The 19,060-nt window shown below is 37.3% G+C and overlaps 1 protein-coding gene across 7 annotated transcripts in view; it reads right to left on the minus strand.

Annotated features, from left to right (window-relative positions):
• The window catches only part of LOC149550827 (HAD-superfamily hydrolase, subfamily IG, 5'-nucleotidase), a 405,317-nt gene that overhangs the window by 182,204 nt on the left and 204,053 nt on the right, over positions 1 to 19,060 (minus strand). For all 7 annotated transcript variants that reach the window (XM_089786391.1, XM_089786394.1, XM_089786392.1 and 4 more), the window contains 2 exons: positions 11,013 to 11,096; positions 10,741 to 10,857 (listed from right to left, as the gene is read on the minus strand). In XM_089786391.1, coding sequence (XP_089642517.1) covers positions 10,741 to 10,857; positions 11,013 to 11,096 — 201 coding nt within the window. The remainder of the gene's footprint in view (positions 1 to 10,740; positions 10,858 to 11,012; positions 11,097 to 19,060) is intronic.

Genomic DNA, 19,060 nt, shown 5'->3' on the forward strand with positions numbered 1-19,060 from the left:
GCTGAAGACAAGGGACAAGGATATTGTCACGGCTTTATCTCATCATGACAGGATACATGGATTGATTGAGAATCACATTTGGATGATTCAACTGCAGGACGGACAGAAAGGAGTCACAACAGGTTCTTCTTGTGACGACTTACAACAGATCAAGGAAGATGCAATGAAGGAGGAGGAGGTTGACTGGCTTTTTCATGAGCTGGAGGATACTCGAAATTCCTTGGTGTGTACTCAGTTGGCTCTCCAGGATTCTGAGAGACACGTGGACGAGCTTTGTCTTGAGGTGAGTTCAGTTCAAAAGTTAGCGCGTATAGCAGGGACTCAATTTTCTTTTACAGTCGGGTCACATGATGATGATATGAGTATGTCTAGCATTCACACTCCGGATTCAAAGATTGTAGACAGGTGTGTGAAGTCAGTTGGTATTGTTCACATTACTCAGGTGAGAAGTTTACTTGAATTGCCAGCTGGTTTCCGTTCATGGATTAGATGTTGGGATCCTTATCTTAGTACTTGGGATCGTTTTGACCAGAGATATCTATCATTCCTTGGTAGTAGTATCTATTGCACCATCATGGACTTGATTAGTAGTTTGCCAGGTGTAGTTCTCATCCATGCCAGCAACTTGTTTGATGCTGGAATTAGTTTTTACACACTTGTGTTGGGCATTGTTCATATATCCAGTCAACCATTCTTGTTGGAATGGGTTGATGATCTCTCAGATATGACAGAGTTTACAGAAGAGTCCCAGGATCCGAGTATTACAGATGATAGCTATTCCGAGGTTACTCCTTTGGACAGTGTACCAGGGATAGAGTATAGGAGTTCGACTAGTCGGCACAATCATGTGTCTAGTCGGTTGAGAGTTGGCGAGCGAGACATTTCTATCGCTCGCGAGCATTTCGATGCTGCTCGTCAGTTGTTAGCAGTTTATGGATGGGGCTCTCCTACTAGTGATGAGCAAGGAGGCAATTATCTTTCCTTGACAGAGATCCACTCTTTATGGGAGGCTATCCAGATTCTGAGACAAAATTATATGCAGTTGGTAGCCGACAGAGATTATCTTATGGAGTGGGGGAGTACAGCATACAATGCATTATTGGCCAAGGAAGATGAGGTGAGTGAGCTTACTCAGCAGCTCGAGGTGACTTCTGAGATTCTTGAGAGTACACAGTTGGCTTTCGAGGAGTCACAGTTTCATTTGGCTAAGGTGACCATGGAGTTAGAGCGACTTCAGTCTTTACTAGATTCTATACAATCACAGACCGTGGTGTCTGGTGATCCGCAGATGTCCATGGTCGAGGTTGATAGAGGTAGTGGAGATGAGGATATATCTGTCCACAACAATACTATTGGCATATTTGGTCCATTTCCACTGGAGGCAGGTTCAATTGAGTTGGGCGCTGCAGCTGAGCATTGTGATATGTTTGACTTGGAGGGCAAACAGACTAGTGATGTTGTTGTTGATTCTGCACACTTGGCTATATCATCCTCTGACTTAGCTAATGATCAGTCACAGTTGGTCATATCACGTCTGCAGGATGAGTCTTTGACTGAGATTGATTCTTTTTACCGGCATTATACTAAAGGATATGTTCATCAGTTTGCTTTTGATCCATGTGTTGAGGAGTTGATGGCAGACAGGTTTGGACTGGGCTCTCATTTTTGCTATCTACCGTGTAATGACTATTCACCATCAGCAGTGCATGGGTGTTATGGTTATGAGACAGTGGCCGGTAATCTGCAGAGTTGTGTTAACTGCAGCAGATGTACAGTGTGTGGATTCTCTGTATTTGGTGCAGTTTCATGTGGGAGTGGTCACTATTGTAGCAGAGTTGGAGTGTGCATTCCACATAACACGGTGGATTGTGTGGATGGTGTTTATTATGTTGACAGTTTGGGTGATCTACTCTACTTGGGGTCTAATATTTTGAGAGTTTGTGCCTCGTGGGTTCCTGACTATGGCAGTAGTGGATTCGGAGTTCAGTTGCACCGTGATTCATGATTCATTTATGGATTCCTCTTGGTTAATTTTCACAGGTTGTTGCAGGAGCCTATGTTGACTAACAGCAATATAGTTCATGACTACATTTGGGATCCAGGTGGATTGATTGGGTTGTTGGTCGGCCATTGCTTGGGGACAAGCAAGTTTGGGAAGGGCGGACTGTAATGTCCCCTTTTTAGCATTCATAGCATGATGTTGTCATTAGCCTATTTCCCCATGATCCCGTAGGCTAACCAAGACATTAAAGGGGCTTAAAGGCCATTTGGCCTAGATAGTTTCAGTTGCAGGTCTTTCTGAGGGGTTTTGAGGCAACTTTGGGCATACTTACTATTTATAGTAAGTCATCTTGAGCATGGGTGGACATCCAGTGGCAGCGGTATGTCGATGGTAATTGTTTAAAATCGGCAAGAAGACTTGTTTATCATTGATAAGATTTGTTTTGCATTTATAAAGCTATTTTATAAAGTTAAATTTAAATATTTAACTTTATTAATGCATAGACTATAGTTTGTGAGAAATATTTAAATTAAAAGAGTCCCCTTTATTTTATAACACATTGGAGACATAAGTTACATAAAGGGAGTTATGTTTTATCCCACATTGAGAAAACGAAGAATGGAGCTCTTGTGAGAACGCTATAAAAGAAATTGAAGAGCTTCTTTTAAGCATGCTTGGAAATATCAAAGAAATTGGAGAATTTTCTGGAGATTATATCTCAATAGTTTGAAGGACGAAATCCCTTCAAGCTGAAAATCTTGACGCCATTGAAAGATATGGTCTTGAGATTCAACATAGTAGCAATCTGAAAAAGCGGATACGAAAAAGCAGTCCGAAAAAGCGGAACCGAAAAAGTAGGCTGAAAAAGTGGGTACGAAAAAGCAGTCCGAAAAAGCGGAACCGAAAAAGCAGTCCGAAAAAAGCGGAACCGAAAAAGCAGCTCAAAAAAAAAGCAACTCAGAAGGGGCAGCATTGAAAAAGATTATTACAGCCATCTACAACTAGGTTCCTTTATTAGTATTGTTTTTTAGGGTGTTATAAGTTTCAGCTATAAGTGTGCATTGTAGCAGCATTATCATTTGTAATCCATGTAAATGTCAAAAAGTCTTGGCCATATTTCATGAGCATTGTATTAGAAATTTCATTGCAAATTAAGAAGATAATAGTTGTTGGTGTCATTTAAGCAATTTAATATCATTATTTATTAGCTAGTTAGTTTGCACACCAACTGTTTGTAAAAGTGCCAGTTGGCTGTAGGTGTACATTTCTCATGCTAAGATCATATATATGCACTAAATATTGTCAAAATTAGTAGCACACTCATGTTAGGCCATTGTGTAGTCCATTTGGAGTCTTCTAGCACAAGTTTTTCATTGATGCAAATTGGAAAAGAGTCATTTAAAGCCAGCTGAAATACTATATCAGTCATACGTCCCTTGCATGTGAATTGTTTGATGAAATTCCTTGAGCTTTCATTAGCATTTTTTTGAGGGCAAATTTGAGGAGGGTTATTACAGTGGTATCAGAGCTTAATTGCAAAGTGTTTAACGAAATGTCAAACAACTGAAGTATAAAGATTTTTGGTGTTTGAATAAGTTATAACCTATTGGGGTTATTACATTTCCCAAATAAACTTCACTTAAGAAGCTTCCTCTACACAACATTAAAATATAACAAAGTGTCATATAATATGATTTATTAATTACTCTGGCTCAAAAAATGACCTTTTCCACCATAACATAATATTCTAACACACAAGGCCATTGTTTCTTGTGCCCACTTAGTACTTTTCATCCTGATTCCAATGAGCTATGATACTAAGGTGAACAACATTAAACACCAACAAAAATAACAACATCGACATATTTAGATGAATAATAATAATTCATAATCTTGTGAAAATGACTGAAGAAGCATCAGAATCGAAATCTGACAACACTAGAGTGATCCTGATGATGAAAGACGATGAATGAATCTAATGGGGTGACTTACTATAATTAGGCAATCCCTCCAAGATTCTTGGAGCCCAAACCAGAAACCTGAAATAAAAATTGAGAGCATCATTCAACTCCTCTAACTCAACTGAGCTCATTGAAACCAACAATCTAACTTACTATAAATAGTGAGTCCCTCAAATGGAGTCAACACACACCATAGGCTGTTGGAAAGCCTATAACCACACAACTGAGACCCTCACATCCCATTGTCAATTCATGAGGGTCGCAATGGTGAATTGACCAAGCCAACTGCAAGAACTTGTTAAAAATGGGGACATTACAATCCTCCCTCCGTAAGATTGCTTGTCCCCAAGCAATCTCGAAACAAATGAACATCACAATCCACCTGGATCCCAAGGGCAGAACTGCATACTATCCCTACAACGTACAAGCAACTCTATCAATGATAGAATCATCTAGAAATTGACTATAGGCATTGATGGTGATAACAACCCATCGGAACTCAATCCAACTGAAATACCAACTCTGTCCACACCTGAGTCCCCATTAAACATAATATTCTGACACACAAGGCCATTGTTTCTTGTGCCCACAATTAGTACTTTCCGTCCCGGTTCCAACGGGAAATAATACTAAGGTGACCGACATTAAACACGAACAAGAATAACAACCTCAACATATTTAGATTAATAATAATATAATAATTCGCCCATCTTATAATAATATAATATTATTTCGGTCCCATTCTTCTAAGATTATTCGTAGTGTTTGAAGGTTGCAATGCTATAAGGAATAATTATATTATAACCCAAATAAAAATCTCCTTTTATATGTGATCCATAAACCACTTATGAGGTGGTGCAACTGTATCATTTTCCTTAGCACGTTTATCGCCTCTTAAGTATGTTATTATATTTACAAAAATATAGTAATTATTATATTATAACTATATTATTTTTATTATTAACTACATTATTGTATTCACAATAATATAGTTATTATTGTATTCACAATAATATAGTTATTATTGTTATTGAACGGATTATAATTATTGTTTATCTAAATATCAGTAATTGATTATCTTGTCAATATTATTTATTTAATATTTGATAACATAGCTATATTAGAAAATAAGGATAATTATTGGGTAACATTATTTATTTGAAATATCAATATAGATACGATATTAAAACATATGTATGGAGTTGGTTAAGAATGATTCATATAATAAAATATATGGTCCTTTATCATGGTATATTCATGTAATGTCGCATGTGCGGGTGTTGTGCCTTAGCAAGCACATGTTCAGGGTCTGCATAATTAGGGGTTGGTCATCGCCCTTAGATGCTCATCATGGGAAATGTACCCCACACCCTTAACACCCTAGGTAGCCACCCTTACCACTAGGATAGTCTTTTGGTGTGGTGGTTGGGAGCATCTAAGGGTGGGGACCACCACCCCAATTACACAGACCTTGGACATGTGGTTGCTAGGGTGCACCACCTACACATGGGACATCATAGCCAACCACACTCCGCAAGTCTCGACCTCGACTTTAATACCACTCAATCACAATAACTACACCAAAAGACCGACCTAGTGGTAAGGGTTGCTACCTAGGGCATTAGGGTGTAGGGCACATCTCCCATCACGAGAGCATCTGAGGGCCAGAACCACCCCCCAATTATGCAGACCTTGGACATGTGGTTGTTGGGGTATACCACCTATGCATGGGACATTACATATCACCTAAAAATTCTGCAAATGACTTTAAAGGTCTTTGCATTACATTTTATTTGTAATTGCATATGTAAAGACATCCAAAAGGTCCACCTAAAACATATATCAAGGATTTGGAAGTGTTTTGGGTATGGTACATTATGTGGCTATACATGTACATAACACAATGACTTAGAATTATCGGGAATTTCCAATTGCTTTACATTATATATAATTTATGAAATGTAATATTTTAAACAAATGACATGGAATATTCCAAATACTTAAAAGAGTTGGATGTTGTAAAAACAATATTTAAATGGAAAATATATAGCTATATATTTTAGATTTAAAATGATATATTGCACATTTAAAATTAAAAATAAAATAAGAAAAATACCAAAATTAACCAAAATAAAATTAAAATAAAAGGCTCCTACAGATGCCAAGCGATCTTTCATTACAGCTTTTCCAGAATCTACGTCGTTCAACTTTATCTATGTTTTCAACAGATCTCTAATGATTTGTTGTTGCAATTTTCTAACGCCTTGGATGGACTCCTCTTTCTTTACATTAGATACAAAGCATGAAGCTTGAAAGAGGTGATGGATCTTGTTATAAAGCGCTTTTGACAGAGTAGTTTTACTCAGACCTTCCATGCCCCAGATTCCAAGACTAAGCATTATATCATTGGTCTAATTCCCCAATTTCAATAGCTTTCTCACCTCATCACAGAGAACTGTGAGTCCACGGGGCGCTGGGCAACATCTAACACCTTAATATGGAGTGCCTGAAGAACATCCTTCACTACTTGCTTCACAAGCTTCCCTTTGTACTTGCCACATTCCAAACATTAACAACTAATCTAGGATTGTCATCACGAGCTTATTAGAAAAAAACCCAACAACAGAGAGGCTCAGTCACCAGTGTATAAAAACACCTTGATAACATAAAAATATAAGGCTTTTATATTAAAAATAAAACAAGAATCTAGAGTGTCAAACCATATTAGTTAATCAAAATATCTATTACAAGTTTTTGCATGGTTGTCTCAATTTTGAGAATTAAAAATTGAGGACAATAGAGATATAAAATTATTTTCTTTTCCTTTTACACTTCAAGATGGATAGAAAAACTGTTGGACTAATCGACAATGATCCCTTTGGGATTGTGACATGGCTTAACCACCTTCTGCGTTATATAAGTCTAGTTGTTGTATCTGGCATTGACAGGTCGATCTTTAGGTGCTTTCGCAACCCTAGCTTGTAACAAGTGGTATCAGAGCTTGGTCACAAATTCGAATCTCCTTGGGGAATACTGAAGGGGGGATTGTTGGACTAACCGCCAACGTTCCCCTTTGGAATTCACGACATGGATTAACCACCTCCAGTGTTCTATAAGTCTAGTGGTTGTATTGAGCATTGATAGGTTGATCTTTTGGTGCAATGAAAACCCTAGCTTGTACCAAAAACATTTTAAATAATCATTGCTTTTGACCCTTAGCCCTAACAACACTAACTTTTCAATAATAAATATGAGTTGCTTTTTATGAAAATAGCACAAAGTCACTTTTTCAAAAACTATATTTGTGGATTCTCCTTGCACCATTACAATGGCCCATGGAAAATTAAAAAATAGGCCGAGTATTCAAATGACTTATACTTGGAACTAGGGTATGAAAAAGGCAAAGGTTCTTTAACATGTCAATGATTACAACTTATGCTAATGATTGTGGCTCTATCTATTCTCAACATCAAAGGATCCTCTCACACCCCTCTTCCACAATACAAAAATGAGAGGCAATTGGTTACATTCTTTTTCTTATCATGTACATTTCTTTGGCTTTAAATGTTAGGAGAGGATTGTCTAATTTGTCCCTATGATCTTGTACTTTTCCCATCAAACATTCTCGAACTTCGCATTAGTACCTCTACAATGATCAATAATTTTATTATTAGCTCATTCCATGCATCCTAAAATGCTGAAACCTAAGAATTTTGTTTCCCCTCCTTGATTGTCCTCATTTATTCCCACTACTTTGCAAGGGTTCCCCCATTTATTTATAATTGTGTATTAATTTGGGATTACTTTTTTTAGACTAACATCATGTGTATAGTTTCTTTTTTTGATGAATAAGTCCTATTAATTTGTTATTAAACTAAAAAGATGATAGTATATAATTCACAAAAAAATGGCAAGTTATAAAAAGGCATGCCCTCATATTCTAGGTGTGACAAAGTCCAAGACTCGAATACAAAGACAAAAATCCAAAATAACACTAAGCAACTAGAGCAATCCCAATAGAGGGAAGAACTTCACCATTAGACCTTTTCCAAACATCTCTAAGAGCAGATTCATCAATAGGTCCTAAAAATGAAAGCCCCATCCTCTTTAAGAGAGTCTTCCAACGACAGTTGAGTACAAACCAAGGAGATAGTCAAATCCAAGTGTAGAACCTTACAAGACAACCAAATCCAAGTATAGAACCTTGCCTAAATCAGGTCATGCAATTGAACCACACCCATGGAAGCTATTTCACAAGGTTCGACTTTGAATTCGTGTTCGGCAACAATAAAATTTGGATGATGTTCAACAAAGGGGAGAAATTTGATCAAAAATTCATCATAAAATTCGATTTATATAAATTTGATTTAGAAAAAATATAAATAACATATCCATAAAACTATTAAAACATTTTAATGTTACTAAATAGAATTATAAAACTATTTTACTATATCCATAAAACTATTTTAATATTATAATATTACAAAAACATTTATAAAAATATAAATATGTACATATTTATAGTCTAAAATAATATATCATATACCTAACGTACATATGTACATGTATTAATAAACAAAATTACTATTAAAATTAAATTCAAACTATATAGATGCAATGGTAAATAAATGAATCTGAGCACATACAATATAGTTTTAATATATTAAATTATTAAAACTTAAGAATGATCGTCAACGACAGGAAATAAATTAGATAACTTTTTCTTGTCTGGAAGCCTGTGCTTTAGCAATTTGTTTGATGATGCCACTAATCTGTTACAAAGGCCACGCGATTTATGTCTATAGAAAAAAAGTTTATCAAATTTTTTTTTATTTTAATTTTATAGTGTTTTGGAAAGGGGTCAAGCTCACGATTTAGAATGGGGGCATTCATTCAGGTTTGTCTCAAATGCACTACAATGAAAATCAAAACCCTTGTCAAATCTTAAACTATTAAAAAAGCGAAAGGGAACTCTGCAAATTGTTCTTTTCAAATTTATTTTATTAAAAAATTTATTTAGCCAAACAATAGTCAAACTTTAACGATTTTTTTATAGTATTCTAAAGTTCACCAAATTCCAAACCTCATGGCCGAAATTCGATGAACCCTATGACTTAGCATGGAAAGATTGAGACTATCCTCTACAAGGAACATTTTTATGGTACCTTAGAAGCTAAGAATTGGAGGTGTGAGAACCTCCCTCACTTAACATTATCAGATTTCCACAATACATTTATAATGCAAGTTCATTTTTGAATTTGATTGTGTGTTTTTTAGCATCAACATTTTAGCTCACACTCTTTGATCCATCATCAACATGAGAGTGTATAGGATTTTTGGGACTGTGTCTACAGCCACAATGTGAGGGGGAGTGAAAAGGTACCCTTGAAACAGTGCAAAGAGTATCCCCCTAGTGGTCCAAAAGCTCCCAAAGATTAGCAAATTCAAATGCAACTTTATGACCTTACACTTGAATCTACATGAGAACACCAGAAAAAACATATAGCTTTAGTATAAATACAAAATGCTTGTCTGTAGAACAAACAGAAAAAATATTTGCATTTCAATCTTTCTAGTTCCCAAACAATGAAGAAAATTTTCACCCTAAAAACATGCCAAATCTCAGTATACTTGACAAGGAGACAAGATCAATCTCTTAATAGAACTAGATGCCAAAAAAAAGAGTCGGCCTAAAAGGCATGAAAAGATTATAGACCCAAAGCCACACTTATTGAGCTCTAGGAGAAAACCAAAAAAAGGTGTTTGAGATTTTTGAGTTTCCCACAAAAGGGATGAGGACTAGAAACCCTATAAGAGGCCAAGAAAGCACCAAAAGGAAAGCCTTGATAGAGAATACACAAAGAAAAGTAAGCTAGCTTAGGTTCAAGAATGGTTGGCCAAACACATTGAAAACAACACTTCCATGAGCCAATAAAGGCCCGCAAATGGTATCCACGTACATCTTTTTTTGTTTTTTCACTTCTTTTTTCTTCATGCCTATGGTTTCTTTTCTCGTAGCCCTAACTATTGTACATATTCATTCCAATCCACGAAATCTGTATTTGGTCATTCATGGATATTAGCATTATATCTTCCTAATATCCTTGTTTTTCCCAAACAACTTAATAGACTTCTAGAGCGCCAATATTGGGGTTGTGCAATTTTGGAGACAAACTACAAAACTCATCAAAAAGGTCATGCCGATGAACCATTGTCCAATTTTCTCTATATCTTTAAAAGGCTTTTTCTTTGTCCCCTAAATCACTTGTCATTGTCCCTTACTTGGAAATCATAGAAGCCTTAAAAGACAAATAGGCATAAGTTGCAATGAAGCTTGGAGAGAATAGTAAAATGCATACTAAGAACAAAACTGAAGCAGTGAAGGAAATTGAATTGCAACAGAAATGTTGCAAGAGAGAGAATGGAACAAATCTATGTTCCATGCTACCCACAAATATTATTGAACACGTTGAAGTCAGTACTAAATTCCCCATAAGCTATTCTTTCACAAAGTACAATTAAGGACAAAATCAGTACAAATACTCCTAATTTTAGTGTGTAAACAGAAAGAGGACAGAAAAGTTCATCAAGCAAACAGCAGCCTCTAACTATTCTGGATGAAGTTGCAGTTACATTAATTCTTATATTTTCTTTATTTCTAAAAACACTAAATGAACTGCTTATAACTGTTATTTGGTATCTTCTCACATCTTCAGAGCAGTAAAAGACAAACAGTATTAGAAATCCTTGTACTGGACAAACATGGAAAGAGAGAACCTGCCAGTAATGACTACATCAAAATAATCTAGCCACTCATCATCACGAGGTGTAGTTCCATTCACTCCACACTTTTGACAAAGATAATTCATAACTACATGCGTATAATCCCACAGGCTGCAAAACAGAGAAAGTAACCAAAAATATGAAAATAGGAAGAAATAGCAAAACGAAAGCAGATTGCAAATATGTAGTACTTTGATAGAATTAAATATTTATCAATATTGACCATTAGTTCGACACATATTTATTAAGAAGCCATATTGCGTTACCTGTTTGTAATTAGGAAGGTCATACGTCCAGAATTGCGAAGCATTTTTAACATTGGTAATATCATGCGGTCTTCATGAATAAACCTAAGTATTAAGAAAAAATTTAAATCAGCAAAACAATACTACACCGGAATCAGTGCAAAACTCATATATAATGAAGACTAATGGTACATGTAAAATTTATTTTCCTTTACTAGTGATAGATATTAACAAAATTGTTTGCTCAAGTAGAATTTGTGGATACTCTTAATGTCTTCCCAATAAAAAAGCCTTAGTAATTTGAGAATGCTATACTAAGAAATGCATTAATGCTATAAGTAATCTTTATCCTTAACATCAATCACATTCTTTTTTAATTAGCAAAAATAAACATGTTATTGTCCTAAAAAGGTACTAATAAAGAATATATTTCCTCTGTTGTGAACAGGCCATTTTATTATTTCCACAAACAATTAATAATAGAACTCAATTTTTTAATGTAATATTTACTCCACATTGAAAATGTCTTTATCCTAGGCGTGATATTGGACCTATTTAATAAGTTTAGTTAGAATATGGAGAATATTTATTTATGCTCTCTTGGGTAGCTAATAATAACATTCAAAGCTTTATTTGAGGTACATAAATGCAATCACAACCTTATCAATCTTTGATTGATGTTTGTTAGATGCCACCTATAATTTTAGTCAGCACCACCTTTGCCTCGGTTAGACTGAGTTAATTCACATCCTAATTAAAAGTAATTGAGAACCAAACTCATAACTCTTCAACATTTCATCTCCAGGATTCGTGGATCCAAGAGCTCTATATATTTGTATATTACTCTTTGCAACTATGGTCCATCATATTAGTTTTTTTAATTTTGAACCTTCAATTCATTTCCTAATTTTGTGATTAGTTTATAGGCATGTGTATACGACAAATCTAAGCATGGTATTTAAAGCCATGATGTTAATTTGTGTTTTAGGCATACGTAATGAATTGCGAAGCCATTTTGAGTTCACCACATTGTGTCTAGAATAGGAAAGTTTTATCTGAATCAGGCAACCTGAATTGGGCCAAGTAAAGGAAAAAAATTGCTTTATTTTTTGCAAGAATCTTTTGTTGGAGATAAGCTACTCACAAATATACCATGCATTGCATTGAAAATAATTGAAAACCTAAATTGACATAAAATTTGTCAACACAGAGAAATTCTAAAATATTTTTTGAAAAAAGAAAAAAAATCAGTCCAGGTAGCCATATAGCCCTGCCTCCACAAGCCTGACAAGACAACTTTTTTAATTTTAAAAAAAATCCCACAATTTTTTTTTTTAATATTTGATTTAAAACCAAAAAAAATTGTGAAGTATTATTTTAAAAAATAATTTTTGTGTGCAATGTGGGTTATCCCATATCTTATCATATAAGTCTATATTGGCAAGGCTATTAAGAGTGCCTCCCCACCCCGCCAGAAAAAGAAAACTCCCTCTAGATTTCAATCTCCGAAACTAGCAGCAACCTATGAACTTATTGGCAATTTTAAAATATTTCAACAACCCATACTGCCATCCACACCCTGCCATAGGGCCACCTCAATCCCAGCCCTATGCCTTAATGTCACCTCCCGCTCTACCTCTCTGTACTTTAAAAACCACAGTCCACCACTCTGTCATTCAGTAAGCACGCAACCTGGAACCACCAGTGCACCACCCACCAGCCAACCACCAACTACAACATCCAAATTCATTGTCCTATTGCCACTTCTATCAGCACCACCAAGGCAGAGATACTGCTCTCAATGAGTTTTTCAATATTCAAGGACAGCTCTACAAGGCCATATCTTTGTCATACCAAGATATTTTTTTCTCCATTTTTCTAAATGGACCAGAATTTCATGGACTTTACAATGTTATAACCCAGTTCTGTTCATGACTCCTCAATTTATTGAATGTCAGTTTTCTCACAGAAATTGTTGTGCTATCAGAACTTTTGAACTTCTAGGCCTTGAAACTTTCACAAACAGACTCGGATTTGAGTCATTTTTTCTATGGATATTTTTTTCATGCACTCTGCATTGGTACAAGCTATTTACTTTTGTGCTTACACTTGATTGCACTGATAGCTTTTTGGCCCACACTGGACATTGTAAAACTTTGGAAATCAACTTTCACTTTGTAAATGCCCTAATTTATAAGGTATTTAAACATTGGAACTTGCTAAGTGTGTCTAAATTTTTTTGTGCAGTTTTCATGCAGCTACACCCAACATATAAAATATCATCATACATGTTCTTGTTTTTGAGGGAGCTAACACATTGACATTTTTAATATAAAAAGAAATAAAGTTCTATCTTGGGGGGACTTAACCAATAGGCTTGTAGTGTTTTAGCAGTGTAAGAGATATTGTGGGATTAGCAGTACAGATTCATTACACACATTGTGATTTCACCTCCATCATTGATTATTATTTGGCGATATTAGTCTTTCTTCAAATCCAAGTCTAAAATACCTTCTGCCAAGAACTTCTTAAACTTCGAATGTATGGAATCGTGATCAGAATATACACAATAATGATCAATTTGGAAGAATTCATTAGTAGATACTTTGGCATGATGACCAAAAGAAAATAATACTAACTTCGACTTGACATACAAATAATTAATAGTATGATGACAAATGAGTACCAAGTAGTACCAGGATCAAGTTTCAGATTCAGTACAAACTGTTATCAACAATTTGTTATTTACTTAACAGAATTTATGATATCTACTTTTCTTTCAAATGTATATTGAGATGTCTTGTAATGTGTTTTGAGAAAGATTGAATTTCTTAGATGAGTTTACTAGCTTTGTATTGGAAGTTTTCTCAAAGTGAACTGTTTCTGTTTTCTACTAATCTCTCGATTTAAAGTACCAAAGCATTCAGGTCTTTATGTTTTGAAACTATTCAATCTACATGTGCACTTGCATTGTTCAATCCCTGCTTTTAGGTAAACAATGCAAGCATGCTAGTGCAGAAATTTCTTGCAGTCAATAAACCAAAATCTCTCGTCTAGTGCTGATGTGATAAGTCATCTTGTGCTCTATATTAAGAAGACCAAAATATATTTTTGAATTTCATTAGTTTGTATTTCTACCTGCTGCTTCCCTCGTGCACTTTCCTCAAGTTGTGCTAACAGGGCTGTCCATTCTACTTCCCAAGCAATTTGCTGGGTGGCAAGTCGGTCGGCCACTGTTTCTGTCACACCACTTTCACGCTCGTCCCATGCCTGCACCAAACTGGTCTCCAAACCACATTGCATCTATAGCCTCTATTAACACAATACTATCTCTTAATCAAGCTGACCTTGATAGCCACCCATGCCGCTTTCTCTGCTTTCAACTCCTGGGTACCAGGAGCCAAGTGTCGCTATACTGCCTCCAACTGGATGATCAGCTCCTCCCGAGCTCTCTATGCATCCACCAAGACAGCCTCACGTCCAACACCTACTCCAAGTGCCTCTAGTACACAGACACTGCATGCCTGCAGCAGCTCCAGGTCTCATCAACTAGTCACACTTCCCACGACTGATAACCGCACCGATTGGGGTCACCAAATTAGCACTCCGAAACCCATAGAAAACTGCATGGAACACAGTTTTTGTGATTTTCTTCTGATCCCACACTCTTTCTAGAAACTGCTGATGTTTTACTACCTGCTTATATCTTTCCCTTCCCTTCGGCATGATACATCATTCATTTTGAACATTTTTTATTTGTCAACTTTTTTTTTTTTTTTTTTACAGCTACAATACTTCCTTGCTGAATGATATCTCCCCCTCTTGGCTAAGTTCGAACCTAGGATGGCACGTGAGACATTAAAAACTACCTTCCTTTATCTAGTGCCTTGTACACTTCCCCCATTTTTCCTTCTGAAGCCATACAGTCTCATTCAGGACCACAACCATCACAGAAAGACCGTACCCTATCTTGCCATATTGCCACTATACAGTTAAACGTTGGATGTCGTATGGTCTTCATCCCATTCAGTCGTATGGTGATTATGCTTTTGCCACCATACTTGATACCTTTACAACCCCCTAACACCGTACGCTAGCAACTTAGAACATGATGACATACGAGTGAAGGGCCATACGGTGTTGTTCCTTGATATTTTGCATGTCGTACAGCATTTTGATGTGTGAAGGTCTGTATGTTGCCTATAGAGAGGAATGTCATACGGCGCTAGGTGAGTCATTGCAACAAATGCTATAGTATGACGTCTAGAAAAGGCTCTATGGGCTCAATGTGTGAACACTTTAAAACATCGCAAGGATATGCCGTAGGATGTTCATCATACGGTGTTCATTGCTTACCATACGGTTCCTTCATGATTTCGTACGATCACTTGACCGTACGGTGCTTCTCTCTCTCTCTCTTTTTAATTATCTTTCAATTTTTCTATTTTTTTCTCTTTTTTTTTTCTTTTTTTCTTTTTAAATTTCCTGCTTCAATTGTTCGTCGACGGGGGACTATTCCCTTCATGATAAATTTTTAACTTTGACCCATTCATCATGTTCGGTACTTCCTTCCTATCGAGTGTCCATAACTTGATCGCCCCATTATCACCAACTTCCCATATCTTGTATGGTCCTACCCATTTGACTCTGAACTTTCCAAGTTTGATTTCATTCCGTCCACTATACTTCAACACTAGTTGTCCCAGTTGAAACTTGTTCAGTTTGAAGTGTTTATCATGCCATGCTTTGCGCCTGTTCTGTATCACCTCTGTGGCCCATTGTGCCTGCAATCGTCGCTCATCAAGTTGATTTAAGTTACACAATCTCTCCCTCAGGTTTTTCATATCACCCAGTTTGTTTCTGTCACTCAGTATTATGAATTCCGTCGACTGCCACTCCTTGCCATCAATAACTGTATTCTTGATTTTAGAACCATCACTCTGTACCGCTGCAGCTTTTATTAAACCTTTCCTCTTTGTTTCCTATGCAGACAGTATGATGTGTCTTCCTTGTTGCCGGCACCTTTCTGCTATATCTGTGATTCGATGTAACATTTCCTTTCTGTGCGGTCATACAGTGGAATCTTTCTTTTTTGTGGGTTCGTACTATATGTTCTTCCCTTCAGCTTCAGTCCCAACCGCCTTTCCTTCTTCCGCTTCTCTATATTCCTTCAGACATTCATTTCTCTTTTCTTTCTCACCTACGTCGACCCTTAACATATTACAGCTCGGAAAGAGCTCATAATCCTCCATCTGCTAGTGGAAAAGGCCGTTCAACGAGTCTAGGTCGTCCTCATTCGACCCTTCTTCCAGTCTCAATACTCCCTCTTCATTAGGTTTCATTCTCTTCTTCCCCTCATCATCCTCTCCACCTTCGCCTTCGGAATCTGACGACGCTACCTCCTCACCTACCATTTGTGTGTGCAAGTCAATTATGAATCTTCTGCCTCCGCACTCCATTGATAGGGTATTCTTCTTCTAGTCATGCTTAACCTTTTCTTGTATGAGCCATCCTCAGCCTAGAATGGCGTTATATCCTCTCCTCTTCAGTGGGATGATGACGAAGTCGAGCAGGAATGGCTGTGTTCCGATGGTGACTGTTTGTGCCATCAGGACTCCCAACGGTTTGATCCTGTGTTGGTTTGCCGTTAATAATTGGAACGTAGGTGCCACAATGTCGACTGTCCCAACCTCTTCAAGGTGTCTTCTAGTAACACATTCACACCGGACCCTCCGTCCACAATAGTGTCTGTCAAAATAGTTCCCAGAATTCCCATCTCGACGACTGCTGAATGCCATTCGGATGAGAGGGCTAACAACATCGGATCCTCGGCACTTGCACCACTTTCCTTCTCCCTTTTATCTACTATACTTGCTCCACTTTCCTGCTCCCTTCCGTGTTCTCCTGGTAGTTTAGCAACTAGAGCGATGTTTGTGAGTGTTGATCTGAGTTGAGGCATTGTGAGTAACAGATCGTTGATTTTGACGAGTACCTTGGTTTGTAATATTTGTCGTACAATGTTCTGTTCTGTGTAATTTCGTGCAGAGGTACCAATAGTGTCCTTCAAGTGTGTTTTTTCTGCCTACGTTGCTTTTTGGATTTCTACCTGTGCTTCCTCCAATCTCTTCTTTTCTTCCGTTGGGTTGGGGCACACTTTCGCTTGCTTTTGTGTGATGGCCAGAACCTCCTCTTCGTCTGTCCTAATGGTGATCAAATTTACTCCCGACTTCGGGCGCTTGCCATCTTCATTATCGCCGAGTCCGCACCATCTGCATAATAATTTTGGTGTGTTTGTCGTTGTACGGTCTCGAGCAAAGTGGCCCCACAAATTACATACTTGGCATTGTACTATCAGTTGGCCGTTCGCATCGTACTGAATTCGACTCCTGCTGCCATTATTATTGTTGCTAGTGTTGTTTTGACCTCGCCGATTGTTTCTGTATCCTCCCGACGTGACATCCTCCATACTGGTGTTCCTGCTCCCTCCTGACGCGGAAGCCTCTTGTGTCAAGACCACTTGCTGAGGTCCTCTTGTTTTCATATTGAAAGGGCATTCCTTTGTGGAATGTCTTATGATCTGACAAATCTCACAGAATTGGTCCTTCAGACAGGATCCCTTCGTATCGCCTTCTTTCTTGCACTCGGTGCACCATAGCTCATTTCCCTTGGTCTCCTTCTACATGTTCTTGAATTCTTTCATCATCCGAATCATATCCTTTTGAACGGCACGAACCTTCTTGTTGCCCTTTTCATCCTCACTGCTCTCTTCTTCTGAAGATGCATCGTCATCTGAATCAAACGAGCTACTCTTCTTTTTCGTCTTCTGCTCACTTTCCAAGTTCATTGTTTGATTGTATGCTTCAGTGTATGACAATGGCGGCACAATCTTCATCTTCTTCTACAACTTTGGGTTCGGGCCTTTAATGAACCATCTTTTTTACAGTCCGTCAGCCCGCTTATTTTCCATTTTATTTATCAAATCTTTTAATTTTCTTGCATAGACTCGAACTGTTTCATTTTTCCCCTGTTTTGTATGGTATATCTCCGCTACAATTTTGTTGTCGTCGCGCAACAACTGAAATTTCGTAATGAACTCCTTTTTAATGTTGTCCCAATTGTTTAACTTCTGAGGATTTGTATTAGCGAACCAATCAATCGCAACACCCCGTAGCATAGCCGGAAACTACCGCGGACCAATTCGTTTGTATCTATTATGCCATTCGCCCTCCAAATCGTTTCGCATGTTTTACAATGTCGGATTGGATTGGCTGCTCCATCACCATCAAATTTAGGAAACTTCTCCTTTAGTCCTGCCATTGTTACTGGATGTTGTGTAGGGCAACATCAATGTTCTATATTCCGGCACCAACGCTTTGTATCCTAACACCAAAGCCTTGTATCTCAACACCAATGCTTTGTACTTCGTCACCAACGCTTTGTATCCCAACACCACCGCTTTGTACTCCAACACCAACACTTTGTATCCCGATACCAACGCTTTGTATTTCGATAGCTATGCTTTTTGGTGGAGAAGGGTCTCGGCTAAGCAAATTTGTTCGTTCTGGAAGTATATCATTGACAAAGAGTTCACTCCATGCTCATGCTCCCTCGGCACTCTGAGCCATGCAAGTCAATTCCCTTCCCTCTGGATTCTCTTCCCTCAATGAATATTGGTTCAAAAACTCCTCCCTTGCTTCTTCCACCAATTTCACCCGTTTTCGAGTCTCCTCCAACAATTCTTCAACGCTTCAGTGTCCGTCAGTAATCTTCTGAAACCTCTTTCTGTGTTCAGCTTGTTGTGCCAAAATTAAATTTTCTTGCGCAATACGTATTCCATCTTTTCCCTTTATCTTATTTCGATCCTTGTTAAGCTGATTTGGCATTAATCTTCATTCCTCCCTCCTTCCAGGTTCATAGGCAACAGTGTCAAATGTTTACAACATAGATCAATGGATTAATGCACATAGTGAACAAGAACAGCAGTACTCCTTTTATTATTCGCATATGTCAATACATTACATAATGCTTCTGATGATATGATTACAATGATTACCCAGAGGGTGTATATA

Source organism: Cupressus sempervirens, chromosome 6 (assembly GCF_028749045.1).
Source record: "Cupressus sempervirens isolate cs-2001-9-10 chromosome 6, ASM2874904v1, whole genome shotgun sequence".
Classification (NCBI taxonomy): Eukaryota; Viridiplantae; Streptophyta; class Pinopsida; order Cupressales; family Cupressaceae; genus Cupressus; species Cupressus sempervirens.